Source organism: Centropristis striata, chromosome 9, assembly GCF_030273125.1.
Source record: "Centropristis striata isolate RG_2023a ecotype Rhode Island chromosome 9, C.striata_1.0, whole genome shotgun sequence".
Taxonomy (NCBI): domain Eukaryota; kingdom Metazoa; phylum Chordata; class Actinopteri; order Perciformes; family Serranidae; genus Centropristis; species Centropristis striata.
This window is the reverse complement of record NC_081525.1, coordinates 31,069,726-31,092,664: the sequence shown is the minus strand read 5'-3', so window position 1 is coordinate 31,092,664 and position 22,939 is coordinate 31,069,726. Positions and strand designations below refer to the sequence as shown.

Genomic DNA, 22,939 nt, shown 5'->3' with positions numbered 1-22,939 from the left:
TTTCATTCATTTGCCCTAATATTAGCCACACATACAGCAAGTTTATGTACAATGCTAATGCTTATAATTATGTGACTATATAGATTTGTCAATTCAACCACATCGCAAAAAAACATTTTCTCTCACTTTCTACAGTAGTTTTATCAAACTACTCCGATAATATTCAGTATTATGATTTTCTAAATTGCTCAGTGTAATACACTCCAACTTACAATACTTTTCATCATTGATTAGTGAGACAAATGTGAATGTGTAAAATCCCCAAATCATGAAAAATTAACTTTTGACCACCCAACTGATTTTCTGAACTGCACCTAAAGATTTTCAATTAAATTAACACTCGAAAGCAGAAAGTCCTTACTTTTGGGAAGCTGGAACCTTTTATTTACTATCATTGGATAAGCATTTCAGCATATTCATCTTGTGATAATACCTTTTGCAGAAGAATTATCAGGCTTTTCCATTCACACTCGTGGCTGCGCCGAACCAAATCATGCCGCATTGATTTGCATTTCCGTTACAAGTTTTATTGCAATGAGTTGTACCAAGTCCCAATCTAGGTTGACTATCTTTGGAACTGGGTGCACCCGATGGGTTGCAGTGGCATCAGATGGTCTTTGTCATCATTCAGCAACAAGTCAGCGTCATGTTTAAATAGCCTCCACTGCTATGGCCAGACATAGCAGATAGACTGTTTTTCAAGCAATAGTAAATTATAATCCACAAAAAACAGCCTTAAAATTCATGGTGATAAGTAGCTGATCGCCAACAACCGTTCTCAGTACAGTAGTAAACATTGCTAAAGTGTGATCAGTTAAAAACACACCTTCAACCAGGTAGCCCAGTTGTAAAGGAGATGCAATCCCTGCCAAGCACAGCTGATGTGCAGAATCAAGCCAAGACAGCACACTTGTAAAGAAACAGAAAAAAAAACAGAAAAAATGCCAGTAAAGTACCCTGGATTATTAGAGTTACCACCAGGATGCTGATTTAGGGAAGGCACATTGCTAATACTGATGAAATCTGTTTATCACAACATCCAGTGTGGGACTGCTTACTGATTCCCAGTTTGTACATTCATGCACATCAGGGCTTCTACGAGGCAGGCCCTCTTTACTCTGGATGCTTGCCCACCTCTCTCTCCCTGGGAAAGAAGCCTGAAGGAGCTGAGCGGGCAGTTTGGCTTCCTCTTGAGGGATTCTCCACTGCTTATGAAGCACATTTCACAAAATCTGTGCTTCTCCACACCTGACTCAAATGTTATTTTCCCCGAATGCTTTTCTGGCGTGCAAACATATTTCAGTGTTTACTTTATGTCTGTTAACAATCCATGGCCCTGCCAGTTAAATGCTGATTTGGGGGGGTGCAGTAGGTTAATAGACTATATTATTGCTTGTCATGGTAGGAGAACACACAATAGGCATATACTTACCATATCATTTGGAATTTAGTGGGTTCTGCCTCCTAATTTAAACTGATTCACATTTACATTTGGCAATCCCAAAGGCACAGTGCCTATCACACACTCTCATCTCTCATTGTGATTATTAAAAACAGCCAACAAATTCTATATTTTTTCTCTCTCTTTTTCAGGAAACACACCGTTACATCTCGCTGTCATGATGGGGCACAAAGGTGAGTCATGTTTCAAGATGCACCTCCATGTGGTTTATATTTGTCTCTCTCTGTGGCGTGCTAATTTAATCTCTCTGGGGGGCTGTATGTCTTTTGTTTGTGTTTCTGTTTATTCATGCGTTTTGTGTGTGTGTGTTTAAGTTTGTTTTCCCTTCTTTGTGTGTGCATTTGTCTGGCTAAGCACCACCAGACATTTGTCACAGATCACCACACAAATCCCACACAGCAAGATGCTCATGCATGAATAAAAAGGTTTTGTTTAAGGATTCTTGCTCAGTCGGGGAAAAAAAAACAATTTCCTTCCTTTCTTATGGGGTTCTTTACTATTTAATAGATTTATAGAGAAATAACATTTAATCAGTGGGGATTAGATAATGATGACTTTGCTAGAAATGGGATCCTCCTAGTGGCTAAACCCTCTTGTTCTGATTGATGTTCCACCGCTGGCTCAAAGACTAATAGTTTCAGGCTGGCAAAGAGGATAATTAGTTCAGGTAAGAGATGTCATATTCAACTTCTATAGTATTTGCTTAGTGTGCTATTATTAGTTTCCTGCTGGTGCCTCTTGTGCTGAAGAGGTTGCTTAGTTATTGTGATAGTTATTATTTTGTATCAGATGGCACAAAATTATGTTTCACACAGATGGTACAGCTGTGTGTTGTTCCAAAGGGAAATCAGAAAGTGTAACAAGTTGTGTATGTTTATGTAACGTGTCCTAGAATAACAATCAGTGTGCCGTATATGATGAATATGTCATGATGTATGAAGGCTCTGCAAAGGTCTTTACATGATTTTGGTCTTAGCTGAGTTGCACTGGCTGGACTGAAAGCATGTGCATAAAATATTAATGCAATGCAAGGAGAGTTCAGAACATGCTATTGAAAAATTAATCCCGCCCCCTTTTTCTGCAGCAGGTCCCACTAAACAATTCAGGCATATAGGGTTACTGGTACTGCACGTTCCCATTTGTTTAGTGTCTGTCATAGGAGCACGGGTTTCAATTGATTTCACATTGGCAAAGTTCAATTCCTGTCGATGGAGCGGAGGCCCTGCCACTGCCTATCGGTAATCCAGACAGTGTGTTGCTGAAGTGTAGTGGCGGATGGGACGCTGTGGAATTGATTGTGCTAATGAGGTTGCCTATCTCTAGCCTGAGCTGCGAGCCTGTCCTCTAGGGATGCTCAGGCCAGACAGGCTGAAGGCTACAGCATGAGATCATAGTCTGGGTGTGGCTGCTGTGCTGGGATGGAGAGGACAAGTCCTTCTCTTTGTGTGTGGGATAGTGTGTGTGTTTATTATTCACCAGACTAGAAATGACAGTGGGACATGTCTACAGTCCCTCAAATTTGAGATTGTGCTGTTAAACATTGAAAACACTGTTTAGAAAAGGATAGGGTCGTCACGATAATAACATTTTCAACTCGATACTGATACTCAGGAAAATATTCGATACTCGATACCATTTTCGATACCACCAGGATAAATGCAAAGACCAACATTTAACAGAAATATTTTTATTAACAAGAAAAATGCAACATGTAAAAATTAACAGAACCACAGGTTAAATACTTGAAATAAAAATCAGTTGTGCAAAAAGAAACTGCAACCATGATAACAAGCTTCAGATCTGAGGTAGTGCCAAAAATAAATAAATACAATAAACACTAACAATTAGAACAATATTTTGGGGTGTGTGTGTTGCTGTTTGGTTGCAGGTCTACTTTTCTCTGCTTCATTCTGGGAAAATAACACATTTCAGTCACCAACATTTATGTAAACTTATTAACGCTATGCTTGTATGTATACTGACACTGTGTATACTGTGGGTATCGATACTTTTGAAAATGAGTATTGTATCCAGATACAACATTTTAGTATCGATACTTTTTTGAATATCGATACTTTTGACAACCCTAGAAGAGGAAAAGAGACCATAAACGGATCACAATGCAGTTTATTGTTGTGATTTTTCCAGTGGAATCAAATTTAACACTAAAAAAGGAGCATTTTCATTTTATAACTAGGTGCAAGGCTCAGTTAATTTATCCAAAAGGAAACATCTGCATATGTACTTTTTCTTTTGAGATACTTTAGTTTCTTCACCAGCTCTCTCTTATAATTATAGCAGCTGGACACAGCACATCGAGGCATAATTCTTTATCCACACTTATTTTGTCCTTTCTGGAAAAATGGATTATGCTGTCTCTGCTGCTATTACGGGGAGCTTTTCTTCTCTGGGAGTTGCCAAAAGCCTTCAGGGAAAATATATACTGCTGGTGCAACTAACAATTATTTCATCATTGATTAGTCTGCCCTTTTTTCTCAATTAATTGTTTGGTTAAAAACTGTTGGGAAATACTGAAAAATAGACATTACAATCTTAAAATTTTGATTTGTCTACTCAGCAGCCTAAATACATTCAATTAAAAAAATAATGTAAAATAAACACATGCAGGATATTTTAACACGTGAGAGGCTGTAACCAGAGAATTTTGGGTTTAAAAACGACCAAAAATAGTTGATTATCAAAATAGTTGCCTTTTAATTTTCTGTCAGTAAACTAATCAGTTATTCAATTCAATCATTTCAGCTCTAGAAAAGTCGGAAAACAGTAACTGGAATAGAAGAAGACTTGTAAAGTGGATAAATAATATACATGTAAATTAACTTAACCGGTTATGTGAATGAGCAACAATGGATTTTTTTTATTCTTCTGGGGCCTCATCAAAGAAAAATATCCTAAATTAAACTCTTAGCTTTATCCTGTCCTATCTCAGACCTCCTAGTATTTCAGACTTTGGAAGGTTCTGTGATGAGACTCTTGGTCAATATCTGACTCATTATTTGTCCCAAGCACTATGAAAATGAAACTCTCTGGAAATAGAAACATGAAGTACACTAACTACTGTATCTCACACCCACAGTTTAGATGACTCAGTGGTCAGAGATATGAGCTTAACAGTTTTCTCACAAAGCTGGTTTCTTATCATGTCTTCTCAAAGGACAGAAATGTTTTTTTCCTTGTGTCCAGAGGGCTGTGATATCTGTTCCAGTAGCTACGGAGATAAAATCATTAGATATTCCGAATTGGTTTCAGAGTTACAAGATAACAGCAGAGTGAGTGTTTGGAGCCAAAGTCCCAGTCTGACAGGGTACATCTTACTCTAAAACTCACATAGATACATTTTATCTTCTAAAAAATGAGCCTCCGGTTTAATCAAGAGAGGAGGTTAGAGTCTTAATATGTACATTAATATAATAGTGTTTGGAGAAAAGACTGGTTTGATACAGGTGACATTGAAGAGTGCCAGTTCTGCTTCAGAGACTGGAACAATGTGTTTCTTCAACTGCTGTTTTGATTCAGTCGCTGACTGTGTGATCGATAGCGAGGAAGTGGGCAAAAAAGCCATTTTATAGATGTACTCAGCCTGGATCAGAATGGCTGGTGATGGTGGGGGTTTTAACAGCCCACAGAGCCTCTTGACAAGTGCCCCATCTGTAGCCACGGCACGTAGTGGAGCATTAGATTAGCACTTTATTTCTCCATCTTGCTCTGCCTCCCTCGATCCTCTGTTTGAGAGTTGTATGTGACTGGAGCAGGACCTCCGTACAGCTGCTGCACACGCAATCATCCCAGAAACCCACAGGGAGACCTCCTCTTATCAATAACTTTCACGGCCGCATATTGAATCGAGTCCGACAACAAAGCATTGCTCATGAGTTATAGGCTAAATGTTAATGTATCCAGGCAGCTCTTTTACACTCAGATTAATCACCTGCACTTGTTTGATGATTCTTTTCCAGTCTTCCACTAGGAGAATACATAGAAAACAGCAACTCAAAGGAACCATATATTAGAACTGTGTATTGTATGAAACAGAGTTAAGACAACTAGTCATTTAACTGGTTAGTCCACAGACAGAAAATAGCTTTTTTTTAAAAAATGATTTTATGGGGACTTATATTGGGTTAACCGAGATGACAGGAAATAAAGGGCTAGTAGGATCAGAACTGGACATGAACCAGGGACATTGCGTTTCATGGTTGGTGCTCAGATTCCGAGGCCACCAGGGCACTAATCAGCAAGTTTGTTTCTAGCCAGTGAATCCTTTCAGTTATTTTTCAAACAGAAATTCCACACATTCTCAGTTTCCAGCATTTCAGATGTTAGAATTACTACTTTTCTTTACTGTACAGTACCAGTCAGAAGTTTTAGACACACATATGTTTTATAATTCTGATTGTTCAAAGTAGCCACCTTTTGTTCTGAAGGTCTCAAACACATTAAGAAGGCCGGAAATTCAACAAAACGTATTCCAGTTTGTTTAACACTATTTTTGCTACATAATTCCATATGTGGTCTTTCATAGTTTTGATGTCTTCAGTATTAAACTACAATGTTAAAAATAATAAAAACTAAGAAAAGCCATTGAATGAGAAGTTGAGATTTGACTGGTACTGTATATGTTTATCAACTTACTCTTTTATAACATTTTAGACAAAATGAATTAATTGTTAGTTGCACCCCTTTTATATCAACTCTGTTATCTATAATCCAAATTTATATTTTGTCTTACTGCTAGGATTGTGCACCAATCAATCTATCTAAATGTATTAATGTTAATCAGTTGTACATATATTTGACACATATAAAGCATTTAGAACCCATGTGTCCGGTGACTCCAATCATTCAAATATTTTTTATCAATATTGGATAATCCTCAAAGCACACAGTCCACTTCTTTGACCTGAAGCCAGTCCAGAAGCTAGCAGGTTGGCAGAGACACATGGCTTGGATTTTCTCTATTGGTTAAATAATGTATATCTGCTAAATGTAGTCATTATTATTACACAATCATTGGGTTTAACAGGGTTATATGCAGGTCAAAGGCCAAAGGGAATGTGGGGCTTATGTCCAAAAGCAAACTTGTGCACTTGCCTGCCTTTATTTTGTCTTCATCAGCCTCTGCTATCAGCTGCTTCATGGCTCAGCCTGGGTACGGATCAGACTAATGCATAAACACAGAGGTTTGCTTTTTTGTTTGCTGATGTAGAGCTCTTTGTGGGGCACTCTGCAGCTACATCCACCCTTTCCGGTGCCAACGCAGCTTCTTTATTTAATTAAAGCATGCAATATGGCAGATATTAGTCAATCTTTCTGAAATGCTGAGCCCTGAACAATATTCAGAACTTAACATGCGGGTCGCGTCGAGCAAAATTTGGCAGAAATTTAATAAGAAAACAAATTCAGACTAGTCATGAGCCAAGTCTTTGAACCTCAGCTGCTCCCCTGGTGTGAACACAATGACTTCCCATTGGCCTGTCTTTGTTCATTTTTAATTTTTTTTTGTGTGTGCCAGGCTTCCACATGGCAGCAAGCTGTACATAAGAGCAATTGTGTTGCTGATAATTGCTTCTGTAAAGAACATAAGCTAAGTGCTTCGGGTGCTGTCATAACACGTCTTTTTGTCTTTCTGTAGCTACACTCTTAACCCTGGGATAGCCACGTCCCTCTTTGTAATGCCGGATAATACGTTTGTTTAATGAGGAAGAGTTGAAAATGTATTCCTCTCTATCATGAAGAATGCATGAGACCCTGGTCTCTTTGTCATTAATTAAACATTGTGAGTATGTAGATCAGAGGAGTATTGTGATATTTAGACTATGTGACAATGTTGCTATGTGTCCCGCTCTCCTTTCAAAAGGCTGAAGTTATTCATTTTAGTTCGAGGCACCAGGTTGGCTCTGTGAGTGCACCACTTGAGGCAGGATTTTTAATAGCTTTCATACTGATGTTGAGCAGAGAGACAAGTCTGAACAGGAGGGCAGCAACCAGTTTGAATGTGTTTACATGACTAATAGGGTTGACTCAAAGGTTTGCAATGTAATAAGTGATGCATTGAGAGCTTCTGTGCTGCTTTTGTCAGCCTAAACGATCTTTGAAAAGGTTGGTCAAACAGCTATAATAAAGCCCATGTTCCTGCCCCGTCATGTGAGAGAAAGCCCTACATATCCACTCAGCAGCAGACTGTTAGCAGTTAGCCTCTGCTTTGCATTTGAGTGGTTTTCTGCTCACAGGCCTGTGACTGTGACAGCTCCTGCCCAACGTTTAGACAGAGCCGCACAGACGCCAACACTGTAATGAATGATGTCACGACAAAACTGACAGCTGAGCCGGAACAACAGGCTTCATTTTTGGCTTGTTGTAGTTTGTTGACAGGCTGCCCAGAGAGTGAAGGGATTTTGCACTGCACTTACTGCTGATCTTGCCATTGAAAGAGGGATGAGGCTCGTTGGCTGTTTTCCCATCGCTGGAAATACAAGCAGAGCTCTGAGGTTTACTCTGCACGGCACCAGGGGACGTTTGACATTTTATTCCTGAGAATCTTTCCTCATTTTATAGCAGTATAGATCCTTAAGTAGGATGCTGCTGAGTCTTGTGTAATTTTAGGTCCCATATGGCTCTTTGGTTAATGGGTCAGCTGACATCTCAATCCTACACACAATCTGCCCCTCTATAAAACCAGGATTAATTATTATGCCTCCCCGCCAGCGGCCATGGCCGGAGGCATTATGTTTTCAGGTTGTCCATCCGTCCGCCCCATTCTCATGGCTGCTATATCTCTGAAACGGCTTGAGGGATGTTTTTCAAATTTGGCACGAAGGTCCACTTGGACTCAAGTATGAACTGAACAGAATGTGGTGGTCAGAGGTCACTGTGACCTCACGTCGGTCCCACTCTTGTCAACGTGATAGCTCAGGAACGGCTTGATTTGACACAAACATCCATTTGAACTCAAAGATGAACTGATCACAATCTCTTGGTTATCTGCATTGGAATTAAAATGAGTTTCTTTGCATCTGATTATAAATTAAATGTGTATGTCCCCCCCAGTAACATTAAAGGAGGTGACAGGATCTCATGGGGGTTGTGGGATGTTTGCGTATATACACATTCTCTGCATGTTTGAAGCCAAACTGACTTAATACTCCTTCTGTGTTTCACCATGTCATGTGTTGTGGATGTGTAGCATCAGGACAAATTAGGAAAGTCATTAGAGCTCTTTCACCCACTGGGGTTTGACCTTTTAATAAAGTTCAATTTAACTAAATACCACACCACTTTTTCTGTCTCATCAGTTTCTCTGTGTACATTTTTGTGTTTCTACTGAATAGAAAAACAATTTCCTTGTGAGTCGTCTCTGGATTACCTTTTATGATTGAGTGCGAAGTCTTGTTCTTCTTAGGCAAAAAAGATCTGTTAATCTTTTAATGGGCCTGCATTTATCACTTTGGAGGAATCCATTCATATTTTTATCACCTTTCTTTTATTGCTGAAATTAAATGTGTCTCCAGTGCCTCTTGTTTAGGCAGAAAGCAGCTGCTGGGACTTTAATTGGCGGTCAGAGAAAAAAAGCCTCTTTAGCTGTTGCTTCACTGCTTACCTGTTTGTAGTAGAGCCAACTACAACTTTCAACTTTATTTGCCCCTGAAGAGCAGTGGGTTGTGCAGCATTGAGTGCCACATTCAACAAAGACGAGCATTAGACATAGGCAGAATCAGCAGCACTGCATCAACGACTATATGATGTCGTCTACATAAAAGTATGATGAGCAAAACATTATAGTCAAGATCAAAATACATCAACTGAATAGTCCAGCGATGACAACATAATCCCAGATCAATATAAAGTATGACCAGCATAACATCATATTACATCAAAACAGCCAACAAGCTCCAGTGTGAAGAAAATAATCAGAGATCAGCGTGAATATCCTAGTCAGCCTACGTATACCTGATGGGGGAACTACCTCTTTTTCCCTGAGTTTAACCCATTTAAGCCAGGAATGCATTACTGCATTTCTACCATTAAAACCGGAGGTTATTGCGTTATTCTACCATTAAAGCCAGGAAAGCGGATACGTCGTTTTGTAGTTTGTAGTTTTTTCCACCTATTTTCGGTCTCTTGGCCAATGAAATGCATCAGAATACAAGTGGGAGTGTCGCAATGCAACATGTTGATTTAAAAAAAACTTTATTGAAGGTTTGGACAAATAAACTCAACTTGTCATAAAAAGCTACAGGTATAAACTCTCAAATACTTTTTGAATTTCATTTCTATCTGATTATTTAGTAGGCGTTGACACTTCAGTTGAATTTCCAGAAAAACTTCAGGTTTTAGGGGGTTATTTTTAAATCGCCCATAGGTTTTACAGGCATTTTTTCCAGCCGTTTTAGGCCTAAATGGGTTAAGAGGATAATAGCGGTGGGGGTGAATTCAATTTTGTTTACCTTGACTGTGGGGAATCTGAAGTAGGGATTAAAACTTCTGATGAAGAGGTTGGTGCTGTCAGACAGGATGGAATTTGCTCTCTTCACAACCAGAACCGACTCTGGAAACCTACAATTTTGCTGCTTGTATTCTCTGTTTTTGCCAATGCATTCTTTGATTTGATATTTAGTCTGCCGAACCAGCAGATGAAAAGGAGGGGAAATGTTAAAGTTGTTTCCGTGTAGGATTTGTGGAAGGGAGTCATCAGGGACCTGTCAACTTGGCAAGTTTCCACAGGCAGAAAGGTCGTTGTCCTGAACAGATATGCAGGGCATTTTTATACACGCACATAACTTTACTGCAGTGTTATCCCAGGGATCATAATTTCCAAAGAAGTCAGACTGAAACCAAACAGATCATTACTGGAGCACCTCCTGACTCAAGGCACATATTTATGTAAAGATCTCTTTGTTTCCTTCCTTGTGTTGTTTGTGGTGCTGGTCTGTATTTCTTGTTTATCTTCTCTGTAGATTGAGTAAAACTTGTAATTTAAAGAAAGTCATACTGTCTTCTTCCAGAGTGTGCCCACCTGCTTCTGGCCCACAATGCACCAGTGAAGGTGAAGAATGCTCAGGGATGGAGCCCCCTTGCCGAGGCCATCAGCTACGGAGACCGACAAATGAGTAAGTATCTGTGACTGAAACTCCACCACAGCCACCAGAATGAGGTGTTCAACGGCAGGCATACAAGGTGTCAGTTTTGGTTTTCCTGTGTGAATACACCAAAGGGAGAGAAAAAAAGGCCTGATCAACAGATGCAAATCAACAGTTGCTACTGCACATTCTTCCACGTCGCTGCCTCCAAGAGAGGCCACGACGCCGGCCTGCACCCTTTGTCCCTCAGAGAGAGAGGGACATTCCTCAAGGCCCTTGGCTTTTGTGCGCCGATGAAAGGCAATTCATTAGATATTTCTCTCTCTCCTCATAGGCTGATTATGCTCAAGCCCCTGTCTCACTCATTTTCTGCTTACAGTTCATAATGGTTCAAACTTTGATTTTAAAATTGTTTTTTCGATATATGCCATTTTATTTGTGACCATGGGGTTGTACATAACATCACTGGTGTTGTGCATGAAAGGCTAAAAGAGAACATATTTTTTTGATTGACAGTGAACCATTTCTATCAGTTTGCAACTATGAAACGATAATATGAGCCTCTCACAAAAGCTAACAACACTAAGAGAGTGTGTTATAAGACACCCAAGGACTTACGGCACCCAGCATGCCGGTGTTGTGTCCATGTCAAATAGTCAATTCTCTATCTTGTGAAAATGATGTTTGGCTGTGGTTTTGTTCAGTGAAAGTTATTAACGAATCAGGACAGATATCAACAGACAAAATCTCTAATTTTAAACAAATTGCGGTCACATTGGCAACAAATTTGTAATGACACATCGAGTTGAAGTGTTTGTTTTTAAACTGAAGTCATGGATGTGAATGAGTTCATTTTAAACTTGTTGACTGACCTTGTGCCGGCTCTTTTGAAATGTGAAACAGCAACAACACTGAATATCAAAGTTCTTTATCTTTCTTAAGAAGGACCTTGGTGTTGGATGAGAACACCTTTGTACACTGGCAGTTAATTTAACAGATTGGATATTGAACTTTTACTTTTTTGAGCAATTCCCCAAATGTGCTTTAGAAGCATCTGTCTAACAGTTGGCCCCCTAAAAGTCTACTTTTTTGTGATTGGTGTGTTCTGTCCATGATCTATTTAAAGCTGTTGATATGTTGGTCATGGGAACAGGAAGGCCTGAGGTCTGGTTCAGTGTGGTGGAGCTCTGTTAGAGTGGTGAGAAACTAAATACCAATGTGTCAAACTGAATACAACACTATTTCTGCAAAACTACAGCCAGACTGAGATGTTGAAGGGCAGGTGTTGTCAACTTATATAAGTATATCACAGGTACATTTTAATTTTTTTCATCAGCGATTCCAGAAAATCCCTTTAATTCAGTGATCATAAAAAGCCTTTGATGTAATTTGTAATCGAGTGTCACCATTTTATTATCTCCATTTTCTTTTCTGAGACATTTTAACTGCCAAATATCGGTGTCTTATCAGCTCCAGACAATATCAGGACAGGTCTAATACATTTCTGGGCTCATTTTTCTTGATAGTTTGTGTCCTCATTCTTGCAGATAACTGGCTAAACATGGATACGACAATATAACACTGAGACATTTGCGATGCAGTGAAGCTGAAAGGCCGAATGCTCCTGGATTTTCTCAAACACGTTAAGTGCCAGGCCATCAGAATGAAAGGGTTAGGGCTTATTAGCGCAGTCACTTGGCACCAACATTGAGCAGCTTAAAGTGTCTCCATTGACTACGTCCTCTAATTAACTCTCTAATGCCACTTACGTTACCTTACCACGTTCACAAGTGTCTCTATCGACTGAAGCCTCTAATGAACTCTGTAACAGTATTTTACTCTGCCACTGACAGGTCCTTTTGTACAGACCAGTGTCATGCAGCTACATGACATACTGAATGTTACTTGTGGCTGCCACAGTCACCATGTTGCTCTTACATGTTGAATGTTTACACCTGGTGACATTCTGGGAACTACAGAAAATCTTTAAAGTTATGTGGAACATCAGGCCGGTTGAGGGGAAAAAGCTGAGCTAGAAAAGTGTCTGTGATATGTTATTAAAGACATACTATGCAGGATCTGTTAGGGCTGCACAATTAGTCAAATCTTAATCGTGATCATGATTTTGGCCACCACGACTAAATTAACCTGATCGTCGACGGGGCCGTTTTTCCCCCCTGAAGAAAGCCTGATTGCTGATTGGATAGAATGCTAAGCAGGATGTGACATACTCGATGCCACAACAACACGCGCCATTTGTAAAAGCCGGCGAAGCAGTGTTGCCAACTTGGTAACTTTGTTGCTATATTTAGCGACTTTTCAGACCCCCTTAGCGACTATTTCTCTTTTCTCTTTACTATTTTGAACAAGTCGAAGCGACGCAGTCCTCTTGCAGCAGTCTTTCCCAGCTGCAGAGCCGGAAGGGATGTTAACCAGTCTGCAAATTGCTAATAGGCTAACAGTTAGCTCTGTAGCAGTACAGTGTGTATGTGCTGCTGCTGCAGGAGGTGTTCACTTAGCGATCTCTGTTTGTTTACAACAAGCACCGGACACTGTGTACACACTAAAAACTGTTCCTATTGTTTGTTTAAAAGTAGTGCAATAAAAATGCAGATGTTTTCCCTAACATGATTAATAATCGTGATTACAATATTGATCAAAATAATCGTGATTTTCATTTTGGCCATAATCGTGCAGCCCTAGGATCTGTTTGTTAACACAACATTCCTGGCCTCAGCTCCCCTGCTCTGCAAAAGTGAAAGCAAATCCAGTCCTTTGCTTTGGAAAATGCTTTGTCCACTTATTGTTTCACCTCGCTATAATGTGTTATTTTTTCATTTTCGATGCTTCGTGCCAACATGGTGATGCCCAGAATAGTCCTGAACACAGCAAATTGGAAGGAAAACTGAAGGAGCATGCCCCCAATACAGCCTTGTGCGTTGTTTTAACAAAGGCTTGACTTTAGTCTGAATACCCCCCAAACGCTCTCTTTTCAAAAAGCAGAAGTTATTATTTTCATTGTCTGCTTCTGGACACCATAGGGCAAATTTGCACCAGGTGAGGGGCCAAACTTAGTGATTCAAAGACCTCTTTGTATGTTCAGGAAAAGAGCAAATCTCCCAGGACTATACCCGCTACTCTTGGGTGCAGGCCAGAGAGAAGAGTTTGTCTGCCAGATCAGTGGTGGAGATTAGTGGACAGGACCAGGCTCAACCTGCTGGCAGACAGGTGCAGTAGGTCAAACTGCTGATCGCCTGAATCAGCCCAATAGAGCGACTGCAGCTTCTGATGCACTGAAGCAAAGAGGACTGCTGTTGTTGTTTAACCCTCTTTGGCCCTTTGTGTTCTTTAATGTCGCTCCAAAGTACAGGGCCGGGGCCTCTGTTGTGACAGCTCAGCGACAAATGGCTGAGTCTGCACACTGTTAAATCTTCACACTGGAACTTCCATTTACAGAATTTCACCTGGCTGCAACGAGGAGAAAGGTGCTGAAGGAAAACTTTGTCTGTTGTCCCTATTGAGTGCAATAAATGTTGAGTGCTTTGCTGGTGGAGCCCAGCAGAGCCCTTCCTAGCAGTTATTCAGTATGAGCTGAGTCAGCATGTGTCAGGAGTCTGTGAGGAAAGCGGAGACCTAGCAGCTTTGTTTGTTTGTTTGTTTCTCTTGTTTGTTTGCTGGACAGTGCTGAGCACTACTAACATAATTTTACAGATATCTGGTTCTCCATATATTCAGTTTTGCTTCTTTATTTTCAAAGAAATACTTTTCTTGAATGTGATTGATAAACGAAATCCTAACTCAGTTTTCTCACCAGGCTATTTTTAAGTGTTTGGGACTAATTTTCCTTTTTCAACCCACATTTGTCTGTGATTTGATGCATTTGTCACCTGAGCTTTTTCCATTACGGCTTCATTGTTTGAACATGGAGGCAAAATGTGGAGCAGAAATAGTTTTTGTCATGTGTTTTGTTCAATAAGAGCTATTTTTATCCTTCCACTCACACAGCTGTGTTGTCGCCGTAAGGAGCTCGTTTAATGCTGTCACAGTCATATTGTGTTTATTAGGCGAGAAACTGCTCTAATTGTTTCCTCGTCTTTGTCTTAATCTACAAACATCGAACCATGGTATCAATTTACAAGTTGAAGTCATGAGGATAGATTAATATTTTGTGTTCATATTGTAATTATTATCTGGAAGAGCATTAAGGTAAGGCCAGATGTGCAGTGATTATCAGGGCTGTAATTTAAGGCTATCCCACCACCGAAGTGACAGGGGAAAAATAGATTAGGAATGATAAACAGTTCATTTTTATCACAGTCACCAGATACAACTATGATGGTGTTTTATTCACGCCACACATCACTTTTAATTAGGATGGAAAGAAAGAAGTCACATTAGAGCCCAGTGACTATCACCCTAACTTGACAAGGTTTGATTCCATTAATATTGAATCAGTTTGTCTGTTTAACAGCCAGTGAAACTGCCAACATTTTTTCAGATTTGTAATATTGTATGTACACTGTATGTTGGTGCCGAGCCTATAGTGGAGTCCTCCTACTGTGCTTCAAATGAATCATATTCCTCTGAAAGATAATATTTTAACTCAGTATTACAGGTCCAGATCCCCTTCGTTAAAGCTTAACTAAATTCTTCTTTCCTCTCCAGTACACTTAAAGCAGCTTATAATTTTTAATCAGACATTAAGAGCTTTCCATCCTGCACGTGGTGTGTTATCTCCAGTTAATGTGGCCAGTTGAGTCCGAATTAGATGTCTTGTAAAGTTAATTGACCGTGCCTCAGTAAGTTTAAATATTTGAAACTATCTTCAGATTGGCCTGTTTGCTGCTGCTCACCCGCCCGCTCTGCTCCACCACACAGTGACTCCACATCGTACCTGAGTCAATATTGACTGTTCTCACATTGTTGGCGACGTGCCAGCAGCAGTTGTCCAGTTAGATCAGAGGCTTAATTGTTAAATCGTAGCAGTTTGTGGAGATATAAATACAGAATTGCCCTGACGCTGTCTCTTTTTATTAATGTGTGGAGGTAAAAATACTGAGGTCACTCACCTCATTAATGCCAGGAAAGTGCCCTAATCAGTATCTGGGTGAATTAGCTGCTGCGTGGAGAGTCAGCTCGGTTTAGTGTTAAAGAGGTCGGTTACTCGGCCTGTGTTGGCTGGGTGGTCTGTGAGCAGATGGTGAGATTGTACTTTTTTCCTCGTCCCGCTGAGAGGCGGCGAGGATCAGGAGGAGCCCCATCCAGAGCTTGTCCACATTCATTAGGCAGCCGGGCCACAAAGACACCCCCGTCCTGTACTTGTGTCTGTGTCAATTGGTGCCTGTGTCGCCATGTTTATTAGTATGTGTGCGTGCCTGTGCTCTCATTTGGCATTGTTTTACCATCGAGCCCTCTGCCCTCTCAGTGCTGCCTCGGTAGGAGCATCAATAAGACAATATGAACAACATGTTTGTGTATGTTGGCTCACACAAGCTTGTTAGGGGAATTATAATACCATATGTCCACTTTTGTGTTAATTCCTATTAAAATGTAGAGCAGTCTTGGTATCCCAAGCCAAACATTTTCTTTATTTTTATTACTCTTTCCATTAGTTTATAAGTGGCACGGTGATGGCGTCACTTAATCCCCTCCTGGCTTCATCAAAGCACCACAATTATGTCAGCGAGCAACTGATGCTCCCACTCCCCTTATAAACAGCAAATAACATTTAAATAATGCTTGCTAGTTGGGTGTGGATCCATTTTTCCTTTGCATAAACAAGCAAGTCCTCCTGCAGCCCATGGGCTAAAGAGCTGTGAATGCTTGTTAATCCGGCCCGCCATGGTTAAAAGCCTCCTGTGAGTACGCTCTCCCCCAGGTCGTTAAGGAGGTTAAAGGCGGCGCTCATTAGCACTCGGCTTCATATCTGCAAGGCTTGTTTCCTTTGAACTTCCTGGAAACGTTTTGATCCCTGCAGGCGGTGTGCAGGGATTGGCTCGGTGCTGCTGGGAGTGTCCCATCTGGCCCCCAGGAAGTCAGAGTATCTCTGAGCCAAAAGCCGCGGTTACTGTAAACTCCGTGATCTTTGCCTTTAACGTGTCACATTGCTTGACAGGATTTGCATAGTGAGTCTGTTCAGATAATGCTGGTGACTCACAGTACATTCACACATTCATAAAGGGCATAAGCTTAATCCTTAACCGTCACAATGACACGTCAGGGTCATGTTAGCATTCTATTTTCAAGGTCAGGAACATGTTTGAATTTGATTATACTTCTTGGAAAAGGCTTGATTGTCAACATTATCCAGTGCCTCATCTACACAGACACTCATTAAAAACAACATGCTTTTAATTTTTGAAATTAATACATTTCTTTGTCATGTTTGTTGCCTTTTAGTGTCTCACACCAGATGAGCTAAGCTAGCTAATAAAAGCTAAAAGTCCTCTGTGGATTCCTTACTCTGGAAATTGGCAAATATTACATAAACATGATTAAAACATATATATATATATATATATATGTGTGTGTGTGTGTGTGTGTATATATATATATACACACACACACATATGTGTGTGTGTGTGTGTATATGTATATGTATGTGTATATATATATACAGACACACACACATATGTGTGTGTGTGTATATGTATATGTATGTGTATATATACATACATACAATGTATATATGTATGTATGTATGTATGTATGTGTATATATATATATATATATATATATATATATATATATACACATATATATATCAAAATGTTTCTTTTTTTCCCAAAACATATAATAAAGTACATAATATAATGAAGAAATTTTATTAGCTTATAGAAATGGTGTTGGCTAATTATTTTATTTTTATTTATTCTTTATTTAATACTGAACAAACAGCACTGACGTATATTTAGATATTTATTTCATTTTTATTATTGTCTATTTTTTTGTTTCTAGTTGTTAAATATATGTGAATTTTCTCCTTTAAAACAGGTATTAAAAGTCCCATATTGGTTGGGCTGTAGTTAATATGAATAGCTGGTAAAAAATAAACAACGTGTCGACATACATTGATTGCTGTAGATTTAGTTGTGACAATAAAGGCTTTAAGAGTCTGGACATTTTTGTTTTACCTTGAAAACGCTTGAATTTTGTTCCTTAAAAGCTGTACGCATCTCTGTGATGTGTACTGATCTTAGTTTTAGTCACATTTTGTCTTTTTACTGCTCACATATCAAAGCTTCCATCTCCAGATTAATGAAGTGGCAGATGCTCTCACAAAAAAACTCATTTTGGAAGAAAGCAACTCACACCCAAGTGAGAAAGGTTCAGCTTTTGAAAATGAAACTTTTTTTTCTCAGCCAACTCATCATGAAGAAGAAGAAGCTGGCTTTCATGCCATGTTGAGAAGGATGCTCGTTTGTTGCCAAAACGAGAGCAATGTACCGGACAAATTAATTTTTTAATATAGTGAATAAATCTTTTTGGAGCAAGTTAAGTGGTGGGATCAGATTCAGTAAAAGCCCAAGGCGAGTCAGCCATTATGGGAACAAATTACATTTCTCAGATAAACTTTTTATAATTTGCTGTGTGGAAAACTGCCCCTCAGCCACTGCCTTTTTTATGCTGCATTAATCTGCCTCATCGTTGCTGCTTTTGGTCTTCATCTTTTGTTTTTCCTTTTGTCTTTCAGTCACAGCGCTGCTGAGGAAGTTGAAGCAACAGTCCAGGGAGACGGTGGAGGACAAGAGGCCCAAGCTGCTGAAAGCCCTGAAAGAAGTGAGTAGTCAGTTTTCTGCTGCTGATGTCCTGCTGCGGTTTCTGGTGTCTGCTCAACAGATCTTCTTACTTGTCAGTCTGCTCCCATTTTGTAGTCCCTTCTTTAATCTCCTTTTTCTCCTCATCACAAAAAAGCAAAGCCAGGAGGGACACACACACACACACACACACACACATTATCAACTAGTCTTAGATGCAGTGTTTAATGAATCCTCAGCGCTTTTGTGGCTGTCTGGTGTGACATCACATGTACAAACACACACTATAAACATGTAACTACTAACAGACGACCAACAATTATCCTCCAGGGTTTGTTGTGTCTGTCTGCATGACAAAACATCACGCTCACACACTGTAAGCATTTAGTCATGGACAGGGATGAACGGATTCATTGGCCAAACGTCTGTATCGGCCGATATCGGCTCTTTAATTTACATCGGCCCATGGGCAAATAAGATGACGTTCACCGATGTCAGTGGCTAATGTTCCTCTGTTGTTTTGCATCAATTTTGCACTGGCTGAATTTGATTTGATTATTTGCTCTCAGACGCAGACAACTGTAGCTATCATGCTGTTTCTGCAACTGCTACATGGGAAAAGCAGGATATGGCTGGCTATGGCTCTTGCATGTTTTTTTTTTTTTTTTTTTTTTACAAATGAAAAGGACACAAAATGTTTTGGATAAAAGGGAACGATATTTAAGTTTAAGGTCGCTTTTACATATAAAGTCTGGTGGACTTGGTGCGATTCAGTGGTGAAGTTGCAACATTGTTGCATTTTTCATTTGGTTTTCTTTGCTTTTACACTGTGCTTTATCAAGCTCACCGAACACTGTAACCTTTACACAGTCCATGATTTTAACAAATGTCACGCTGTTGACGCTCTGGACAGAATATGTGAGGGAAAGAGGTGACACTTTTCAAAGCAAGTCGCAGACTTTAATGTGTTGTTGGTGGAGTTTTTTCACTTTTATGCAGCATTGATCTGCTGTGGGATTGAATCCAGTAGCCACCATTCTGTCGCTAAATGATTTGTTGTTTTTTGTGTAGCCACAAGCCACTGTCTTATGTGATCGTCTGACCATATTTCACTTCGTGCTTTTACTTCGTCATTAAACCACGTCTGTCCACGAGACATTTTCAAGCCTGCTACTATCGTGCCTGGTGTTCATTCAAATTTCTGCACAATTTCAACCCAGAATGTACTGTGTTTTGGTTTATGTCTCAAAATGTTGTAATGTTTTTGTTGGGCTATACAAGTACTGAAAAATGATTTGTTCATTTGTTTTTTTTTGAGCAGTTAGTTTAAAAAAACAAATCAATTTTCCAGTGAAGAAAGGTTTTAATAAAGGTTGTTTCATTAATTTGTATGTTTAGAATTATGCACTTCAAAAGTAGTGTCATGGAACTGACTGAACTGAACATTTCTATGTTTCCCTGGAACAAAACGAGGAATAAATAACAACAGGAACAAAATAAACAACCACAAAAAAAACATTGGTATTGCATCGGGTATTGGCCATATTACTTTAAACATTGACACTGGCCCAGACTTTAACAATCAGTGCATCCCCAGTCATGTACAGACAGGCGTTACTGCTTTAAAGAGCAACCAAACGAGAAGTCTTTCTGTTTCGTTGTTGCTGCCCAACATGAAGTTATGGAGGCCAAACTGTAGGCGTAATCATCTGGCGATTTTCACTTTGAGGTCAGCTGTGCAGCAACACCACCCCCACAGGAGAGACACAGAGCAAATGAGCAGATGGGCAAATAAAAGACCAAAAGATGTAAACTATCTGAAAACCTGTGTACACTTTGCTGCATTTAAAGAGGTCACTGTCCTATAGGCTTCAGTCTGAATGTAAACACCAGGTTTGGCCATCTGTACAAGTTGTTTGACACTCAGTCGAGCCTGTGTTTGACGTGACAGGATGTGATCCTTCCTGGATGATGAGGCAGAGATGCCAGAGATGAGTTTTTTCTGCGTCATACTTCTCCCTCAGAGATTATATAGCTCTGGGAAATGATGACCTCGCGCCAGCCGACATCATCGCCGAATGCCAGATTGAAACCACCAGTGATGCTGATGAGAGCAGTTCATCCCATCTTAGTACCTCACAGGATAATTAGGCTGTATTGAGTTATCAGCCAGGCGTGATGTGTTTTGGGTGGACATAAAGGCTCATGATTACTCAGCTCCATGTAAACTGAAGGCTTTGGGACACTGTTTTGATTCATATTCTGCAAAGACGTCTTGTTTATTGATTGTAAAATTGCTCTCGTTTCTCATTACCTGCACCAAGAAGGTGATGTTTTCTGTTTGGTTTGCTTGTTTGTCAGCAGGATTACAGAAACACTACTGGCCTGATTTTCATGAAACTTGGAGAAATGGTGGAGCATGGACCAAGAAAAAATCCATTACATCTCAGAATCGATCCGAATCACGGGGCAGATACACAAATTAATTTCCCCTTCCTTTAACATTTCAAGACAGGGCCAGGCACAGCCATATTTTGACAAAATTCTGTGTTTTCAGGGTTCATTTCCTTGAAAAATGCTGCATTTTCTGCATAATGGTGGTGATTCATCCACACAATCACTTCCATGAATCAAACATCTGTTCATATTTGAAATGAAAGGATTCTGTGGTCATATTTGTCTCACATCAGATGAGCTAAGCCAGTTAATAGCTAGTTAAATCTCTGTTGATCCCTTTCTCTGGAAATTAGCAAGCATTAAATAATCATAATGAGAACAGGTAATCACAGTTAAAATGTACAGCTGGCAAAATAAATAAATATACATGGCTATAAATTATCTCTGTATATTGTATTTTTACCATTGCATTTATTGTATCAATTTATATGTGATGATGGAGACCTTTTTGGTTTAGGTACCTTGAAAGTGCCTGAATCTCAGTTGTAAAAAAGTAGTTTTTGTTTTTGAGGTTTGAAAATGTATTGAGACATATGTAGTGGCTGCACAATATCATATGTGGGCTCTCTGAGTCCACTTCAAGCTTTTCACAGTTTTATTTTGTTGCATGTACATAAAATACATCTTTTTCTTCTAACAAATATACACAATTTTCTGTGACAAGTAGCCCTGTATATCCACATTTTCCACACATGTATTTTACACTTGTGATGAGATTTCTTTGTGTTTATTTGCAGCTTGGAGACTTTTACTTGGAGCTTCACTGGGACTTCCAAAGTTGGGGTGAGTCAAGCAACACCTTCTGCTGTCTTACAAAAGTGGCAGAAAACATTGTCTCACAGACATTATCCACTCTGGAAATTAACCATGTGGACTCAGTAAGGGTGTAGTCTGGAAACTCCAATAGAAAAAAAAGTGTCACACACAGGAAAATGTGATGGAGTGTGTCTGGTTTGTGAGTGTTTATCTGTGCCATAAGGGACACTTACTGTCAGAATCACCAGTGTCTGCAGGCTGGAAATGACTCCTCCTGCTGGACATGCACTGACTCACCACCCTCTAATGTCAGCATCCCTCCTCTTATAATTATATCTGGACTATCTGCTGACACAGACACAGCATTTGTTCTCTAGCTGCACTGAATACATATGTAATTTCACCTGATGAAACGTTACTGAAGGCAGATGAATACACCGTGTGACTAAATGTATCTGCCGGTGTAGCAGCTTTTGCTTAGTCTGCACAAGTCTGCCCTCTGAGTGTGAGCCAGGCCTGTGTACTCACTGTGTCTGTGTGAATTATTGACAAGGTGGGCAAGATTATGTAATGGATGCATGATAGCAACTAAATGTAAACTGGTTGCATAACAGTGTATTTGTAACTGGAAATTGTGTAGAGAGTAAATTATTTGTAGGTTAGAGAGCTGAAGATTTTACATACTTTGAAAAGTCTCAGATCTGAGACTTCACAGGGATTTTTTTTTTCAATGCTGTCCTTCACAGAATTATTTTCAACTGTAGCTCTTTGAGTTTTGAGTAATGATGAAACAGCGAAGGAAGTTTCTTGCTTCAAAGAGTTATTAAAGATTTAGCTACAGATTTACACGTTACACAGCCCTCCAGTCTACAGACCTATATGCTACTGAGGCTTTGAAGTTGATGGTGGTCTTCATTATTGAGTGAGCTTTCTAAATATAGACATTGTCTCACATGTCCTTACTGTATCTTTTCATGTTGCAGTGCCTTTGCTCTCCAGAATCCTGCCTTCAGACGCCTGTAAGATCTACAAGCAGGGCCTCAACATCAGGCAAGTCCTTTCAAAAATGCTTTCTATTTAAAGATGGTTCAGAGTATTTGAAGTGGGGTTTTGATGAGGTACTTATCCACAGTCAGTGTGTTAACTACAGTAAGTGGCGGTCGGCACACCCCCAGTTTGGAGAAACAGGCAGGAGTACTGGCACTGAAGCTACACTTTACAAAAGTGGCGTTGCTTTTTCACTTTTTATTCCGCGTTTAGACGAGCGTTTTCGGGTGGAAATCTGCGTGCATACGGTGACGCAAAAGTGTGTGAATTGGATTGGGTATGCATGCCAGGCGGCATCACTTAAAGTGATAAGAGCATCTTTGGGCAAGTAGAAGTTTTCACGCCATGCATTTTCATCAGCT

At 39.8% G+C, this 22,939-nt stretch overlaps 1 protein-coding gene across 1 annotated transcript in view; it reads left to right on the top strand.

The window, feature by feature from the left end:
• Positions 1-22,939, top strand: part of LOC131977690 (ankyrin repeat domain-containing protein 13C) — a 40,309-nt gene that overhangs the window by 2,404 nt on the left and 14,966 nt on the right. Inside the window, exons 2-6 of the mRNA XM_059341111.1 lie at positions 1,594-1,635; positions 10,486-10,590; positions 18,254-18,339; positions 21,512-21,557; positions 22,514-22,580. Of these exons, the coding sequence (XP_059197094.1) occupies positions 1,594-1,635; positions 10,486-10,590; positions 18,254-18,339; positions 21,512-21,557; positions 22,514-22,580 (346 nt within the window). The remainder of the gene's footprint in view (positions 1-1,593; positions 1,636-10,485; positions 10,591-18,253; positions 18,340-21,511; positions 21,558-22,513; positions 22,581-22,939) is intronic.